The sequence below is a fragment of the Ictidomys tridecemlineatus genome, chromosome 13 (genome assembly GCF_052094955.1).
Source record: "Ictidomys tridecemlineatus isolate mIctTri1 chromosome 13, mIctTri1.hap1, whole genome shotgun sequence".
NCBI classification, from domain to species: Eukaryota; Metazoa; Chordata; class Mammalia; order Rodentia; family Sciuridae; genus Ictidomys; species Ictidomys tridecemlineatus.
In genome coordinates, this window is record NC_135489.1 from 77,155,855 (window position 1) to 77,170,218 (window position 14,364).

Here is a 14,364-nt window from a genome sequence, read left to right on the forward strand (position 1 = left end):
GAACTGCAGCCTTTGGGACAGGAGTACCTTGTGTTTCTCCTCTGATAACAAAGCAATAAACCTTCTTTCTCCTTTTTTTTTTCAAAACCGTGTCCACGTTATTGGATTGGCATCAGGGACAAGGACTGAGCTTTCACCAACAATATTATTTTTTCTAATACTATTTCTAATACCAAATTGGGGGGGTCGTCTATCCCAATTCTCCAATACCAACTGGGTATACAACAATCCAATTAAATTCTAATACTAACTCCCAAAGTTAGTACAAACCCCAGAAGCTAAGGGCTCAGTTGTACCAAACTGTCCTCACTTCAGATAACAACCACAAATCTCAAGGGCAACTGATACTTCTGACTAACTTATGGAAACCAATTGGGGGTTTCCATAAGCCCCTCCTCAGATTCATTAATTCACTATAACTCTTAGAATTCAGGAAAATCCTTTACTTGCTTTTATAGCTGTATTATAAAAAGACAGATTCATAGGGCAAGGGATGCGGCACTCCCCCGACTTCTCCAGCACATCATTGTGTTTCCTGACTTGGAAGCTCTCTGAATCCCACTGTTTTTAACATAGGTTTCTTACACAGGCCTGACTAATTAGATCATTGGTCACTGGTGACTGAACTCAAATCTCTGGCCCCTCGCTATAACCCAGTGGTTGAGAGCAAGGATGCTAGAATTTCTAACCCTCTGATCCCACAATTGTTTTCCTAACTAGAAATCTCCATCCTGAAGCCAGCTGGCGGCCATACCTTATATCATCTCTATCAAAGAGAAGGCCTTCTCACCATTCAGGAAATTTTCAGGGTTTTTAGGACTCTTTGCTATGATGGTAGGACAAAGTTTGAGAGGTAGAGGCTTTGGGAGGTCCCTAATACATTTTTTAATCATACTATCATATCTCAATCTCTATCTCATGATATATGCAAAAATCAACTTATAATACATCACATCCTCAATGTAAAATATAAAACCTACGGAAGTACTAGAAGAGAACACAGAGAAAATTTTTCTGAGTTTGAGATAGACTAACATTCCTTAATTCATAAGAAAGTTATCAATCATAAAGAAAAAGAATTGATAAGAAAGTCTCCAAATGAAAAATCTTTGTTCTTAAACTATAAAGAAAAGGGCAAGCCAATCAGCAGGAAGAAAAATCTGCACACATTCTATAAAAGACCTGTGCCAAGAATAATATAAATAACCCTTACAATTCTAGAAGATGCAATAAAGACCTGAACACACAAATCACAAAAAATATATGCAGATGACAAACAGGTACAAAAAAAGATGCTCAAAATTCACATCATTAGATAAATGCAAATTGGATCCACAGTGACATCTGACTACATATCTATTAGGAGGCTCACAATTAAAAAGACTGATAATATAAAGTGTGGGAATACATGTGGAACTCCTAGAACTCTAATACACTGCTGATGAAAATGAAAAATTATACAGAAAAGAGCTAGAAGTTTCTTGGGTTTTGTTTGCTTGGGTTTTTGGTGTTAGGGATCAAACCCAGGGCCTTGTTCACAGTTGCCATTTTCCTACAAAATTAAACACACGGTTAAGATAAAACTGAGTCAGTCCACTCCTATTTACCCAAGAGAAATAAAAACACACAATCACAAAAAGATTTGTACACGAATGGTCACGAAAGCTGGAACAGTTTGAATACTGAAAGCTCCCCCAAGGTCCATGTGTTAAAGAATGGTCCCCAGGGTAGCAGTATTGGTAGACGGTAGTTTGAGAGTTAGAGGATTTGGGAGGTCCCTAATCCAACTGAGGCCTGCTCTAGAAAAGAACCTTGGACCTTTCTCTCCTTTTCCTTGGCTCTCTGGCTCCTGATGTGCGTGGTTTTGCTCCTCCATACACTCTCTCTATGATATGCTACCCAAATCAATGGGGCTAATAGATCATGGACTGGAACCTGAAAAACTATGGGTCAAAATAACCTTTTTTCCTCTTTTTAAGTTAACTCAAGTATTTTGTTATAGTAAATAAAAGCTAACACAGAAGTAATGAAGACAAAAGCCAAAAAAAATGAAAACTATCAACAACTATCAACTGGTGAACAGAAGAAAAAAAATAAGCTCATACAATGGACTACTCAGCATATAAAATAAATATTCAGCAAGGAAATAAAAAGCACACTCAGCAAATAAATGAAACTGCTGAAACATAAAACATGGGTGAAGTTCAAAGCATTTTACACTAAGTGAAAGAGGCCAAACACAAAAGACCACCTAGAATATGAATTCATTTATAAGAAATTCTAGAAAAGACGAAAGTACAGCAGCAGAGTTCAGAGTAAGTAATAAGAGTTCAGAGTAAGGGAAAGAGACTGAAAGTTTTTAAAGTTATGAACATGATCTTTAAAATGAGTGTAATCTTGGTTCAAACATTGGTCAAGACTCATTAATACCCTTAAAAATGGTAAATTTCATTGCAAGTAAGTTATATCTCAATAATTTTTAATCATATACAACAATAAAAACTCTATGCTGACATACTGAACTAACATATATTCATGGTGTATGTCCCTTTTACATTACTTATCAAACTCTCAAAATGACTACTAGGCAAATATATAACAATTAAGAATCTGAAACAATATTTAACAGATCACAGGCTCCTACATAACTATTCCTGTCATGACATCTGTATTCATTTAAACAATACACAAGTATTCAATAATGCATGTTGACAATTTTAGTGAGAAGTCTTTAGTCATAACACAATTTACTAGAATTCAAAAGCAGAAGCAAAACGACCTTTACTTTATTTGAGAGGGGAAAAAAAAGCCTTCACTGATATAATTCAGTGAAACACTCAATTTAGAGTTCTAAATACAGTAATCAATTACCAAGAATTATTTATCAGCTATTTGAGGAATTTCAAACAAAAAAACCTCTCAATCTCAGTAATTTCCCATAAAATTTCATTTTAAATGTTATGGTAAAAACAATGCACATGCACTCTGATAGGAAGTATTAGAAGAGTTGAACAAAAATAAACAGATGACTGTGATTACAGTTTCCATCTAAGGCAATAGCATAAGCAAAAGAATTCTCTCCTAATTTCATTATAGGTAAAATACATTAAAATTTTGAGTGTCTAAACATTTCAAAGTGACAATTATTTTATCTTTTGTGTACATAAAAAATAAAGTAAACTTTTTTAAAGTGAAGAAATAAATAATTTCTACAACATACAGGGGTAGCAACACACATTCAAGTCAATCTCTCATCATTATGTAGCCAATGCTTCACAAGAAGGTTGACTATCAAAATGCTATTTCTCAATATCTGAGAGAAGTAAAGGCAGGCCATGAACCCAGAAGCAGTCTTCTAATCTACAAGTAGGTATACAAAAGTGATTCCCAAGCCACAGGGCCACTAAGATAGGTAAGTGCGTAAAATTTTAATTGCAAAAATGTCTTTAAAAATAAGTCTTCATACTTCTTTTATTTTAGATTGAAAACACATAAAGGAAACTGACAGGCAGGGCCAAGGGGGATGATTCTGCAGCAGAGTGCTTGCCCTGCCTTTGGAATCAAGAGAAGTAACTAAGCTAAGGGTCTTTAATCAGGTCCTTCACCTCACAGAGATTCTACAAACTGAAATTCTACAACTTGAAAGGATCAGAATTGTTCTTTGACATCTCTTTTCAGTCTAAAATTCTGCCTCTCAAATTTTTAATAATAATTCTGGAACTCAGCTGATGTTACAATTTAAGTTACCAAAACAGAAAAATAGATGAACATACTTTATAATTTTTTGAAGTTATTACTTTATATGTAGTTGCCTAACATAATTTGTTAATATAATTTATCATTTCAGAAACGTTTCAAGAAAATGAAATACCACCCTAAATCATGATTTTATTTATAGACATTTCACACAATTAGAGTAACAATGGGCATAACATTCTGTATACAACTGTCTACTCTTAGGTGTTTTCCACACCATCATACATAACCTTAATATGTATTGCTTTAAAGAGTTGCTTAACATTCCGATAAGTGCATGTCTATATTCATCCATAGACATATATATTAACACAATAAAATACTAAAGGATAAAAATTATTAAATTATTATTCTTAGGGAAATAATGGAGATTTCTCAGTATAATTTTCTATACATTTTGATCTAATGGTTTTTAATGTAAAATTTGATTAAAAATTAAAAATGTAAGTGAAATATAGTTATGAATTCTAAATAAATGGAAATTAGAATTAAATTAAATGGAAATTAGAAATCATGTGATCCAACCTCCAATACAATGCAGGAATCTTATCTATTTTCCTACCATTTTAGGAAAAGGATGTAGGGAAATGAATCTAGTCAGCAATCAAAACACTATCAGTGAAAAGAAAAGTGGTCTGTGACTACTCAAAGAAGCTACTTAAAACTCATCCCAACAACACTACAACAGCATCAGCAAATCAATGCTTTATTTAAAGGATTAGGTGTTAGGTTCTGAGGAGACAAAAGATGATTCTCAAAGAATGAGAGCAGCTCATATGCTCAAGAAATGTGAGGCAATCCGGGTGCAGTGGTGCACACCTGTAATCCCAGAGGCTCAGGAGGCTGAGATGGGAGGATGCCAAGTTCAAAGCCAGCCTCAGCAACTTACCGAGGCCCCAAGCAACTTAGTGAGACCCTGTCTCTAAATAAAATACAAGAAAGGGCTAGGAGTGTGGCTCAGTGGCTAAGCACCCCCTGAGTTCAATCCCCAATACGAAAAAAAGAAATGTGAGGCACAACTACTTCACACACTTTAGGTTTTTAGAAATGAACAAGGTACCACTGGAATGCTGATGTATACAGAAATCTTTGTGAAAGCCAAGAGGGAAGAGGGAAAATGAGTGACTTTGTGGGGACAGGGAAGGTTATTCTTCTTCCACAAGAATAACCAATAAATGAATATACAGTTTCTGAGGATGTTGTAGTCAAGAGACTATTACTGCTACTTCAGAAAAGAAATTACAGATTTTATAACGTGAAAGATTGAATTCTTCAACAATAACAAATAAATGCAGCCTGATTAAAATTAAGATATTTATGACAAATATAGGCTATGATGAGTTTAAATACTCTTTTAATGGTAAAGAGACTTTATTTACCAGGAATTATATTTCATGCACACAAATATATACAGACAGACCCCAGTGGCCTACCTATTTCAAGTACATGTAAGAGAAGAAAACCTTTCAGAGAAATCTGATTGAATGGTTCAATTAGATACACTAACTAAAATAAATGACTTGGCCCAATTTTTCTACAAATCGAACACTGATTTGGGGCAGAATATAGTAAAAAATGTCATAAGTTAAAATATGAAAGATAACCCTGATCATGTAAAAATTTAAAAGTACATAAAGCAAAGATAGTAGATGGGATGGTACTCAAAAGCTTTTACTCAACTGATAAACAGCATCTGGTACATTATTTAATGTGCCCTTTGGGGGGAAAGGGCAACCTCTAACAGTTTCAAACTGTACTGAAGTATTAAGCCTTTTTCAAGCAATATTACTAATGTAGAGATGAAGAACAAATGAGTTACCAAGACCAAGAAATAGATTTTAAAAATTTTTAAATTCTACCAGTAATTACAGGGTGATAATTACAAATCTATTACCAATAGAGAGAGAACAGTTAGATGAATGTTAACACTTCTATTTTTTTTTCTTCTTCTTCCTTTTGGTACCAGGGATTGAACCCAGGGGCATTTAACCACTAACCCCATCCTTTTTTATGTTTTACTTTGAGACAGGGTCTCAATAAATTGCTGAGGCTGGCTTTGAACATGCATCCACTGCCTCAGCCTCCCAAGCTGCTAGGATTACAGGGGTGCACCACTATATCCGACAACACTTATTTTTATTTTTTTAGGTGCTGTTCTTCCCTCACAATATCACCATTACTCCTCAGAGATTCATGTATATTCATATATTTGAGCCTGCCTTAAAACTTAACACTATACCTTTTATTTTAGGCCGCATTAAAAATCCTAACACTACAACTTTCTAATAAGCTACCCTGCAGCCCCAAAAGAACCTCACAGCCACCAGTCATGGTATGAGAGCCTTTTACCTCAAAACCATGTTAACCCTGTCCTAAAAGTTACACATATAAGAATCCTAATTCTCTTGGTCTAAATTCCTCACACTGCTCAAGAAAAAGAATTGAAAATAAATGTAAAGCCTTTATAAGAAACATACAGCTATCACTTATTGGATACAGTTGGCTCTCTGTATCCATGGATTTCATCCTCAGATTCAACCAATCACAGACAGAAAATACTTGCGGGGGTGGGGCAGGGGGGATTCATAAGTACTGAACATGTACAGACTTGTATCCTTGTTATTATTCCTTAAGCAATATAGTATTACAACTATTTACATAGCATTTACATTGTATTCGGCATTTTGAAGAGCGGTGCCAAGTAGATGGGAGAGCAGTGTCTGAAATTGGGGTCCCTGATGTCTTCATGGCTGTGGCATGCTTAGTACCTAGGAAAGTTAATCTGCAAAGGTGCAAGATGCCTAGTTGCTATGGTAATTCATTCCATGAGGAAGCTCTGTGCAAGAGTCTTATCAGTCTAGACCTTGATCTAGACTGATAAGACTCTTGCACAGAGCTTGATCAGGCACCCAGTTCCTGGGACAACCACAATGTTTCACCAGCTCTGCTGCTCCTGAACCTGCCTGCATTAACAGTAATTTTAGACAATGGACTTTCTTGAGGGACACACAAACCTCCTAAGGTTGCACATTGCAAATTTAGAATGTAACCGAGGAATAAGCTGCATAAAGTTGCTAACTTTCATGAATACAAAGAATAATGCTTGCAAAGAATATCTTGAATCTGAATGAGCCATATATAATAAAGATTGCTAGCATGATTCTTTAGACCTCCTTCTCCTTCAGAGAGCAGTGTTCCACCCAATCCCAGCTGTTATCTTCAAAAATCTGCATATTTGAGTCTTTATTTTTCTAATCTCCCATCGCCCCTTGCTGGAACTGCTAGTTTGGCCACACTGGTTGCAGCAGGGTAACATAAGTAATACAGAGATGATTTAAAGTATATGGAAAGATGTGGGTAGGTTATGCAAACACCACACCATTTTACATAAGGGACTTGAGCACCTGCTGATCTGTGTACTCATGGAAATTGGGAGCACGAAGAGAATTGAGGGCGAAGGTTCAGAGAGTCCTGAAACCAATCCCCTAAGGGTAGAAAGGGACAAATATAGTGCACTGTGTTTTCTCTACACTGCCACATCAAAGTCTCCACCAAACCTACTAGGCAGATAGCACTAACTTTGACAAATGTGAAAACAGAAGCCTGAATGCCTAACATCATCACCCAAGCATCTGAGGACAGTGATTCTATGTTCTTCGATGAAACAAATGGAGTTAAAGCAATCCTTTTTTAGGTATGCTACATTACATTATAACAAAACAATAAAACCTTACCACAGCCAAAACTTTTGCAATGAATATTTCTTAATACTTTAAAATTCTATGTTTTACAGTGGAAGCTATAGATTAAAACCTAAAAATACTGAGTAACTAAAGAATACAGGCCATAATTAGGCACCTCTAAAAACATCTGTCTACAAATATACCCTCATGTTCTAAGAACTGTTCCAAATATAGAATTCTAAGCACTCAATAAAAATTTGTTCAATGAATAAAACACTGCACTGACTTGAATGTCTGATTACTTCAAGAAAATTACCCTATTTATATTTTTGTTGAAATAAAATAGTTTTATGCTTCAATCAACTTCTGTCTCTATTTGATTATTAGTAAATAAATAAATTAATAATAATGATGCTGCATGTTATCAGCTTTTTTATTTTGATCACACACATTTTTCACTTGTTGAAACAGATTCATTTAATATCTTGGCTTAGAAATACTAGGAAATAGGGAAAATGCAAAATAACTTGATGTTTAGCTTTGAGAAATGCAACACAAACACAAAAATGTATATATGAATTAGTTATCTTTTGCTACCACAGATAGCACAGACACATCCAGGCCCCACCTGGATACTACCATAAACACCCATCTTCAAAGCAAATTATCTATACTTGGCACTCTGAGATGAGGCAGCAACTGCCAGTCAATTCGCGCATCTTCTGAACAACTAACATACAGGGAATAATGTTTTGTTGGACACCTAATTTTTTCTTCCCAATTGATGTTTCATAAATATGATTTATGTATGCACCACAAGCAAATTTTAATGACTCAAAATATTTTTTTTGGTAAATACAGAATTTACCAAACCCACATGTTGCAAAAGATTCTAATGCTGACAGAGTAAACATGTTATTTTTCTCATGAAAAACAGACCAAGTTGCTGCCAGTAATGAAGTTTAAACCAAACCACAGAACATTTGAAGGAACAATGGGCCACTACTGAGGACACACTAACCCTTAAATATAATTTCACAATAAAAGTCATTTACATACCAGCACAGAATATCCCTGGAACTTCACTCTTGATTATTATAGTCTGAACTTTATTATCAGATTTTAAGGCATCCACAGCTTTTGATAACTAAACCAAAATACGAAGAACAGGAAAGAAAAAGAAAAAAAGATAATTTTCATATTAATATCAATACTATATCTTAAAATTAGAAGCAAACAGTTTAATCTTTACACTCACCATTTTTATAAGATTTTTACTAAGTGAATTTTTGCCATAAGCTCTGTTTATTCCAAGCACCACAATTCCTGGTTAAGGGAAGGGGGGGAAAAGCATAACACTTGAGTTAGTGAGATTTTCAGAGAACACAGACTCTAGTACACCTAGCTACCTTGGGACTTAACAAACCTACCATCTCCGTAAGGTTCCTGCAAGACTTTATTCATCTTTATTTTCATATTTAGTTTCCTTTATAAGATAAACAGTTTTTTTTTATTTTCTGGATTTATTGAGGTATAATTGACAAATAAAGTGATATATATTTAAAATATACAACCAGATGTTTGGATATGTGTATACATGAAATGCTTGCCCTTGTTAAGCTAATTAGCATAGTCATCAACTTATGCCTTTTTTAAATTTATTTTTACATTACAATCCTTAATACACCATTATACCATAATTTATCATATCTCTGATTATATATGTTGATACCAAATTCACATCTTCATACATGTATTTTGTATAACTATCATAGTTTTAAAAAACTGTTTATCTTGTATCTCATCATTATATAAGATAAACATTTTTTTAAAAAACTATGATAGTTAAAGAACTTATAAAATCAAACTAGAGCTTAATGTTCATTACTTTTAGGGAAGAACTTCATGACCCTTCAATTTATCTCTGTAAGCATCATCAAGATAAAATGTAACATTTTACTAAATTTTAAATCACTAAATCAGACACACTAGAGAAAGTTACTTATTAGTGAACAATTGGATTATAAGACAGTACTTAAAATGTGGCTTCCTCACTTCAAGCATACAGTACACAGAAATAACAGCTAACAAAACCTTGTCACATATAAAAATTACCTGATCTGTTTTTCTGCTGATATACCAGTTAACAGCTCACTAATGCTTTTTGTTATAATTCTCTTTATTTCAACCCCAGGCTTTTCTCATGACTTCTGTCCCACACACTAAACCTGAGGGTATTTCTATTTTAAAAACCTATGAGCAATTCCAATTCAATCTATATAAAACAAAGATCATCATCTTATAAAAATGGAGATCTCCCTCCTAACTCTTCTAATTCTATCAAAGACTATTACCTAAATACAGTCCCCCACTCCAACTGCAGCAGATCAATTTTCTAAAAGCAATTCTTACACATAGAATTCATCTCTCCTTAAAATTTTTTAATAATTTATTTCAAACTACATGAATTCAAAGACCATAAATGGATAATCAAAATCCTATGCAACCTGGACTCAGCCTTCTTGTCTCCTGGGTAAGCACAAACTTGCACTATATATCAGCCCTTCTACTGGGCTGAATACGGTCCTTAGTTTTAACTGAGTAAAATGAAGACAATGAAATGTACACATGTCTGTTCAAGAAACTGCAAAGCCGTTGTTTTGAGAATTCCAAATGATCTCAGTTGATGGAGAAAAACATGAGAACTGATATCTACAACAGGCTGTATGTTAAACACTGTGTGACCCTGAATAGGTCTCAACAGGAATGACAATGGCTCCACTAACTGAGCACATTAGTATGCACCCGGCACTGCTCCAGTGCCTTATCCCTGCTAATTCACATAATCCTCACAATCCAAAAGGTAGGCACTACTTTTATTCTCAGTTAACAGATAAGGAAAGACTTGAAGAGGTTAGGAACCTTTAGCCAGTAAGGAGCAATCAAACTCCACACTTCAATGAGTATGGTTCACCATTCAAGCTTCAGTTTAGTAGCTAACTGTGAATGAGATGTGTTCGTTAAACTATATTGAGTATGCATTTTGGTACTCAGCCCTCAAGGAACTAGAGTCTAGGAGGGAAAGATAAACATTAATAATCAGCAGACTATATAATCAAAATGTTGTATACAAATGTTACTATAGATATGCTATATCTTATAGCCAGAACTGATATGGTCTGGGGACAAAGGGAGATGGCTAACAAAAGCTTACCCACTATTTGAGGTGAGCTGAGAAGAATGCATTAAGGTGGGAAGGCCGGAAGATGGCTGAATTCCAGGCAGAGGAAACACAGGAGAAGGCATAAATCAGTCCTGGTCCCATTTTTCCCCACAGGAAAAAGCACAAACCAGTAATAGTCCACAGAGAGGAGAATGGAGAAGAGAGTACAAGACTCAAGGTCTTCAATGAGGGACTCAATGTCCCTTCAAGTCCTGCTAAAAATCTGGCCTTTATCCTAAGAACAAGGAGTAACCTCTGGAGCAGATATACACACACCTACACACACACAAAACGAGAAAGAGGATCAGCCAGAAGTGCACAGGATAGAAGCTCAAGGCACACTCTGTAGTCCAGTCAGGAGATGTCAGGTTTGGCTGAGGCTGATAGTAGTAGAAATAAAGGGAACTGAAAGGATTCATGAGCTATTCAAGGTACAATTTAAAATGAGTCACTGATGACTGGACTAAGGATTAACTGAACTGAAGAGAAGTGTTGGGATTCTTGGCTTCAGCAAATGGACAGAAGGAAATGACATTTAATGGATAAAATCTATTAAAAATGACCAATGTGAGATCTGGAGAGGGGTAAAGCTCCTGAGTTCGGTTTTGAATTAAAGGGAAGCTGAAATGTCTTTTAAGGTATGTACTCCAGGGGCAGAAGGTAGGAATGCAAACTCTGAGCTGGGGCTCAGATCCCAGTCTATCACTTACTAGCTCTCTGACTTTGGGCAAGTTATTTAACCACTTTGACCCTCAGTTTCTTCATTAAGATATAAATAATTCCAAATGCCAAGGAGAGACATAGTGCGAGGACCAAATGATATGACACACATAAAACTTACAGCACAAGTACCTAATTACTATCTCTCCTTCTAGCACAATCATTTTTGGTGCATTAAGTTACTAATGTTTTATCATAAACTTTGCTAGATACTGCTGATATCATTATTAAAAATTCCATCAAAATGCTTCTACCATAGTTAATTCCAGCAGTTTTTGAACTTACATTATGAAATTGACTTTTTTACCATAATTTATGTTCCCTTTGTTCCATACTATATTTAGAGATTTTTTTAAAAGTATGTTTTAAGGAGCTTGCATTATCTATATACTTTATAATAAAGCAGGACAATAAAGGGAGCCTCCTAAAAATACGTTAACTGAGAATCCCCAGACTATCACTCAATACTGAATATCATATCTCTGACAATATATGGGAAAATAATGTCCTTTTATAATGAGTTTCACCAATTTTCTGAACTAAAGTTGAGTTAACTAAGTTAAATGTTCATTAGCTCTTTTATGAATTACCTATTTTTATTATTTGCCTATTAAATCATTTTCTTCCAGGACATGGTGTAATGTTCCACATTTTTAGGTCTTTCATTCTTTTTGGGGGGACCTGTAGGCTTTCAGGCATAGTTCTAGCACATGTTTTGGAAGGCTACTTGTTCTTGTGAAGGCTTTTATTTCTATTTAAAATATAATTTCTAATCACATATTATAAGTATATGAAAAGTTTTGTGGTATCGTCTTTAGTATTTTCCTAGAAAATTTATGAACAGTTAACAGATTTAATGAGTGATTATCTTCAATCTTCCAAGGACATTATCAATCATCATCTAGAAATGTTGGCAGTAACATTTTTCTGTTCCAGTGGTGACTTAAATGTCTCATTTCCTTCTCTTACCATTTTACTTTAACTAGAACTACAAAACGAATACAGACGATTTGCAAAGATAACAAGTTTCCTTATTTTATCAACATCTTTAATGAGAATGCTTCTTCCATTTCATCAATTGTTATGCTTGCTACAGGTTTCTTCTACTGGCTTTTAACAAGTTGTAAAAATTTATTTCTAAGTTCACACTTGCTTTAAAAAAGGCCATTCAGGGTGTGACTCTACTTTGTATACAAGCAGAGATATGAAAAATCATGCTCTATATGTAGTAATATAAATTGTAATGCATTCTGCTGTCATATATAACAATTTTTTTTAAAAAAAAAAAAGGTCATTTAGGCCACAATACAAAGATTGAATCAGAAAAAAGCAAGATAAATGGATGGAGTTGGAGAAGATAATGCTAAGTAAAGTTAGCCAATCCCCCCAAAAAAACAAATGCCAAATGTTTTCTCTGATATAAGGAGCTGATTCATAGTAGGATAGGGAGGGGGAACATGGAAGGAACAGACGAACTCTAGATAGGGAAGAGGGGTGGGAGGGGAAGGGGGAGAAGGGGGATGAAATCATGGTGTAATGTGATGAACATCATTATCCAAAGATTTCAGATTTTCAGAGTACAGATGCTCAGTCTGTACTAGCAAACCAACCCAGATCCAAGAACTGTAGACCAAAAGCATAATAAGAGCTTTAGACATCATGATCAGGTGAGATTTATTCCAAGAATGCAAGAGAAGTTCAACATACTAAAATCAAAGTAATACACTACATCCATAGAATAAAGAACAAATTCTTAAAATCATATGATCATCTTAACTAATGTAGAAAAAGCATATGACAAAGCCTAACTCTCTTGGATGGTAAAATAATTAAAGCAACAACTAGTAAGAGATAGAAACTTTAACTCAACCAGATAAAGGGCATTTATGAGAAACCACAGCTGACATCACCAGATTCAGCAATGAAAGTGAAAGTCTTTCTCAAAGATAAGGAATGAGAAGAATACCTATTTTCACCATAGCCACGTTAACATGGTACAGGAAGTTCTAGCCAAGTCAATTAGGCATAAAGGAAAGAAAAGAAAACAGAAACTAAGTATCATACAAATTTGCAAGAAAGAAGTAATTCCCACTCATAAAGGACATAATCCTATAAAGAGAAAATCAGATCCAAAAAAAGCGCTAATAAAGGAATTCAGGAAAGTTCACATAATTACAGACTGACAATTAACAACCCAAAAATGAAATTAGAAAACACAATTTGCAACAAATCAAAAACAATGAACTTGGAATTCCACTTTGCAGTCCAGCATAAGAAGCCAGAAATTATCACTCAATTCTAACAAAAAAAAAAAACCTGAAGAAACTGAAAAAACAATAATTTATCGTAGAACTATGAGAAAAGAGAGGCCTACCAGGACTAACTGCTGCCCCCCAAAATTAATGAGACAGAGAATTGTGGCTTGTCTGAGCAGAAGTTCAAAGGTATAAACCTCAGTGCAGGGGTTGTAGCTCAGTGGCAGAGCACTTGCCTCACATGTGTGAAGCACTGGGTTTGATTCTCAGCACTGCATATAAATAAATGAATAAAACAAAGGTCCATCAACCACTAAAAAAAATAAAATAAATATATAAATAATATAAAATAAAAAGGCATAAATCTCCAAAAGAACTACTGCTGAGGTATGGAAACTGGAGCAAACTGCTGAAGTTTCATATGGACAAGTATGAGAGAGAAAAACTCCAGAGAAATCCAGTCACCAGCTAAGGAAAGATTGTTTGAGCTTCAGGATAGCACAACAGAAATCACCCAAACTGGAAAACAAAAAGAAAGAAAATGATACCAAATCCAAGAACTGTAGACCAAAAGCAGTAACACACACAATGAGAACTCCAGAAAGAAAAAGAGAGAAAAGAAAAAACTAACCAAGCTGGGTGCGGTGGCATATACCATTTGAGGCCAGCCTTGGCAAGACCTTGTCTCAAAATAAAAAATAAAAAGGGCTGAAGATGTGGTCCACTT

The 14,364-nt window shown here is 34.8% G+C and overlaps 1 protein-coding gene across 1 annotated transcript in view; it reads right to left on the bottom strand.

Moving 5' to 3' along the window:
* LOC144369703 (methylglutaconyl-CoA hydratase, mitochondrial-like) overlaps window positions 1-8,763 on the bottom strand; it is a 54,076-nt gene extending 45,313 nt beyond the window's left edge. Inside the window, exons 1-2 of the mRNA XM_078029829.1 lie at window positions 8,698-8,763; window positions 8,499-8,586 (exon numbers count right to left, since the gene is read on the bottom strand). Of these exons, the coding sequence (XP_077885955.1) occupies window positions 8,499-8,586; window positions 8,698-8,700 (91 nt within the window). The 5' untranslated portion in view covers window positions 8,701-8,763. The remainder of the gene's footprint in view (window positions 1-8,498; window positions 8,587-8,697) is intronic.
* Window positions 8,764-14,364: the final 5,601 nt, after the last annotated feature.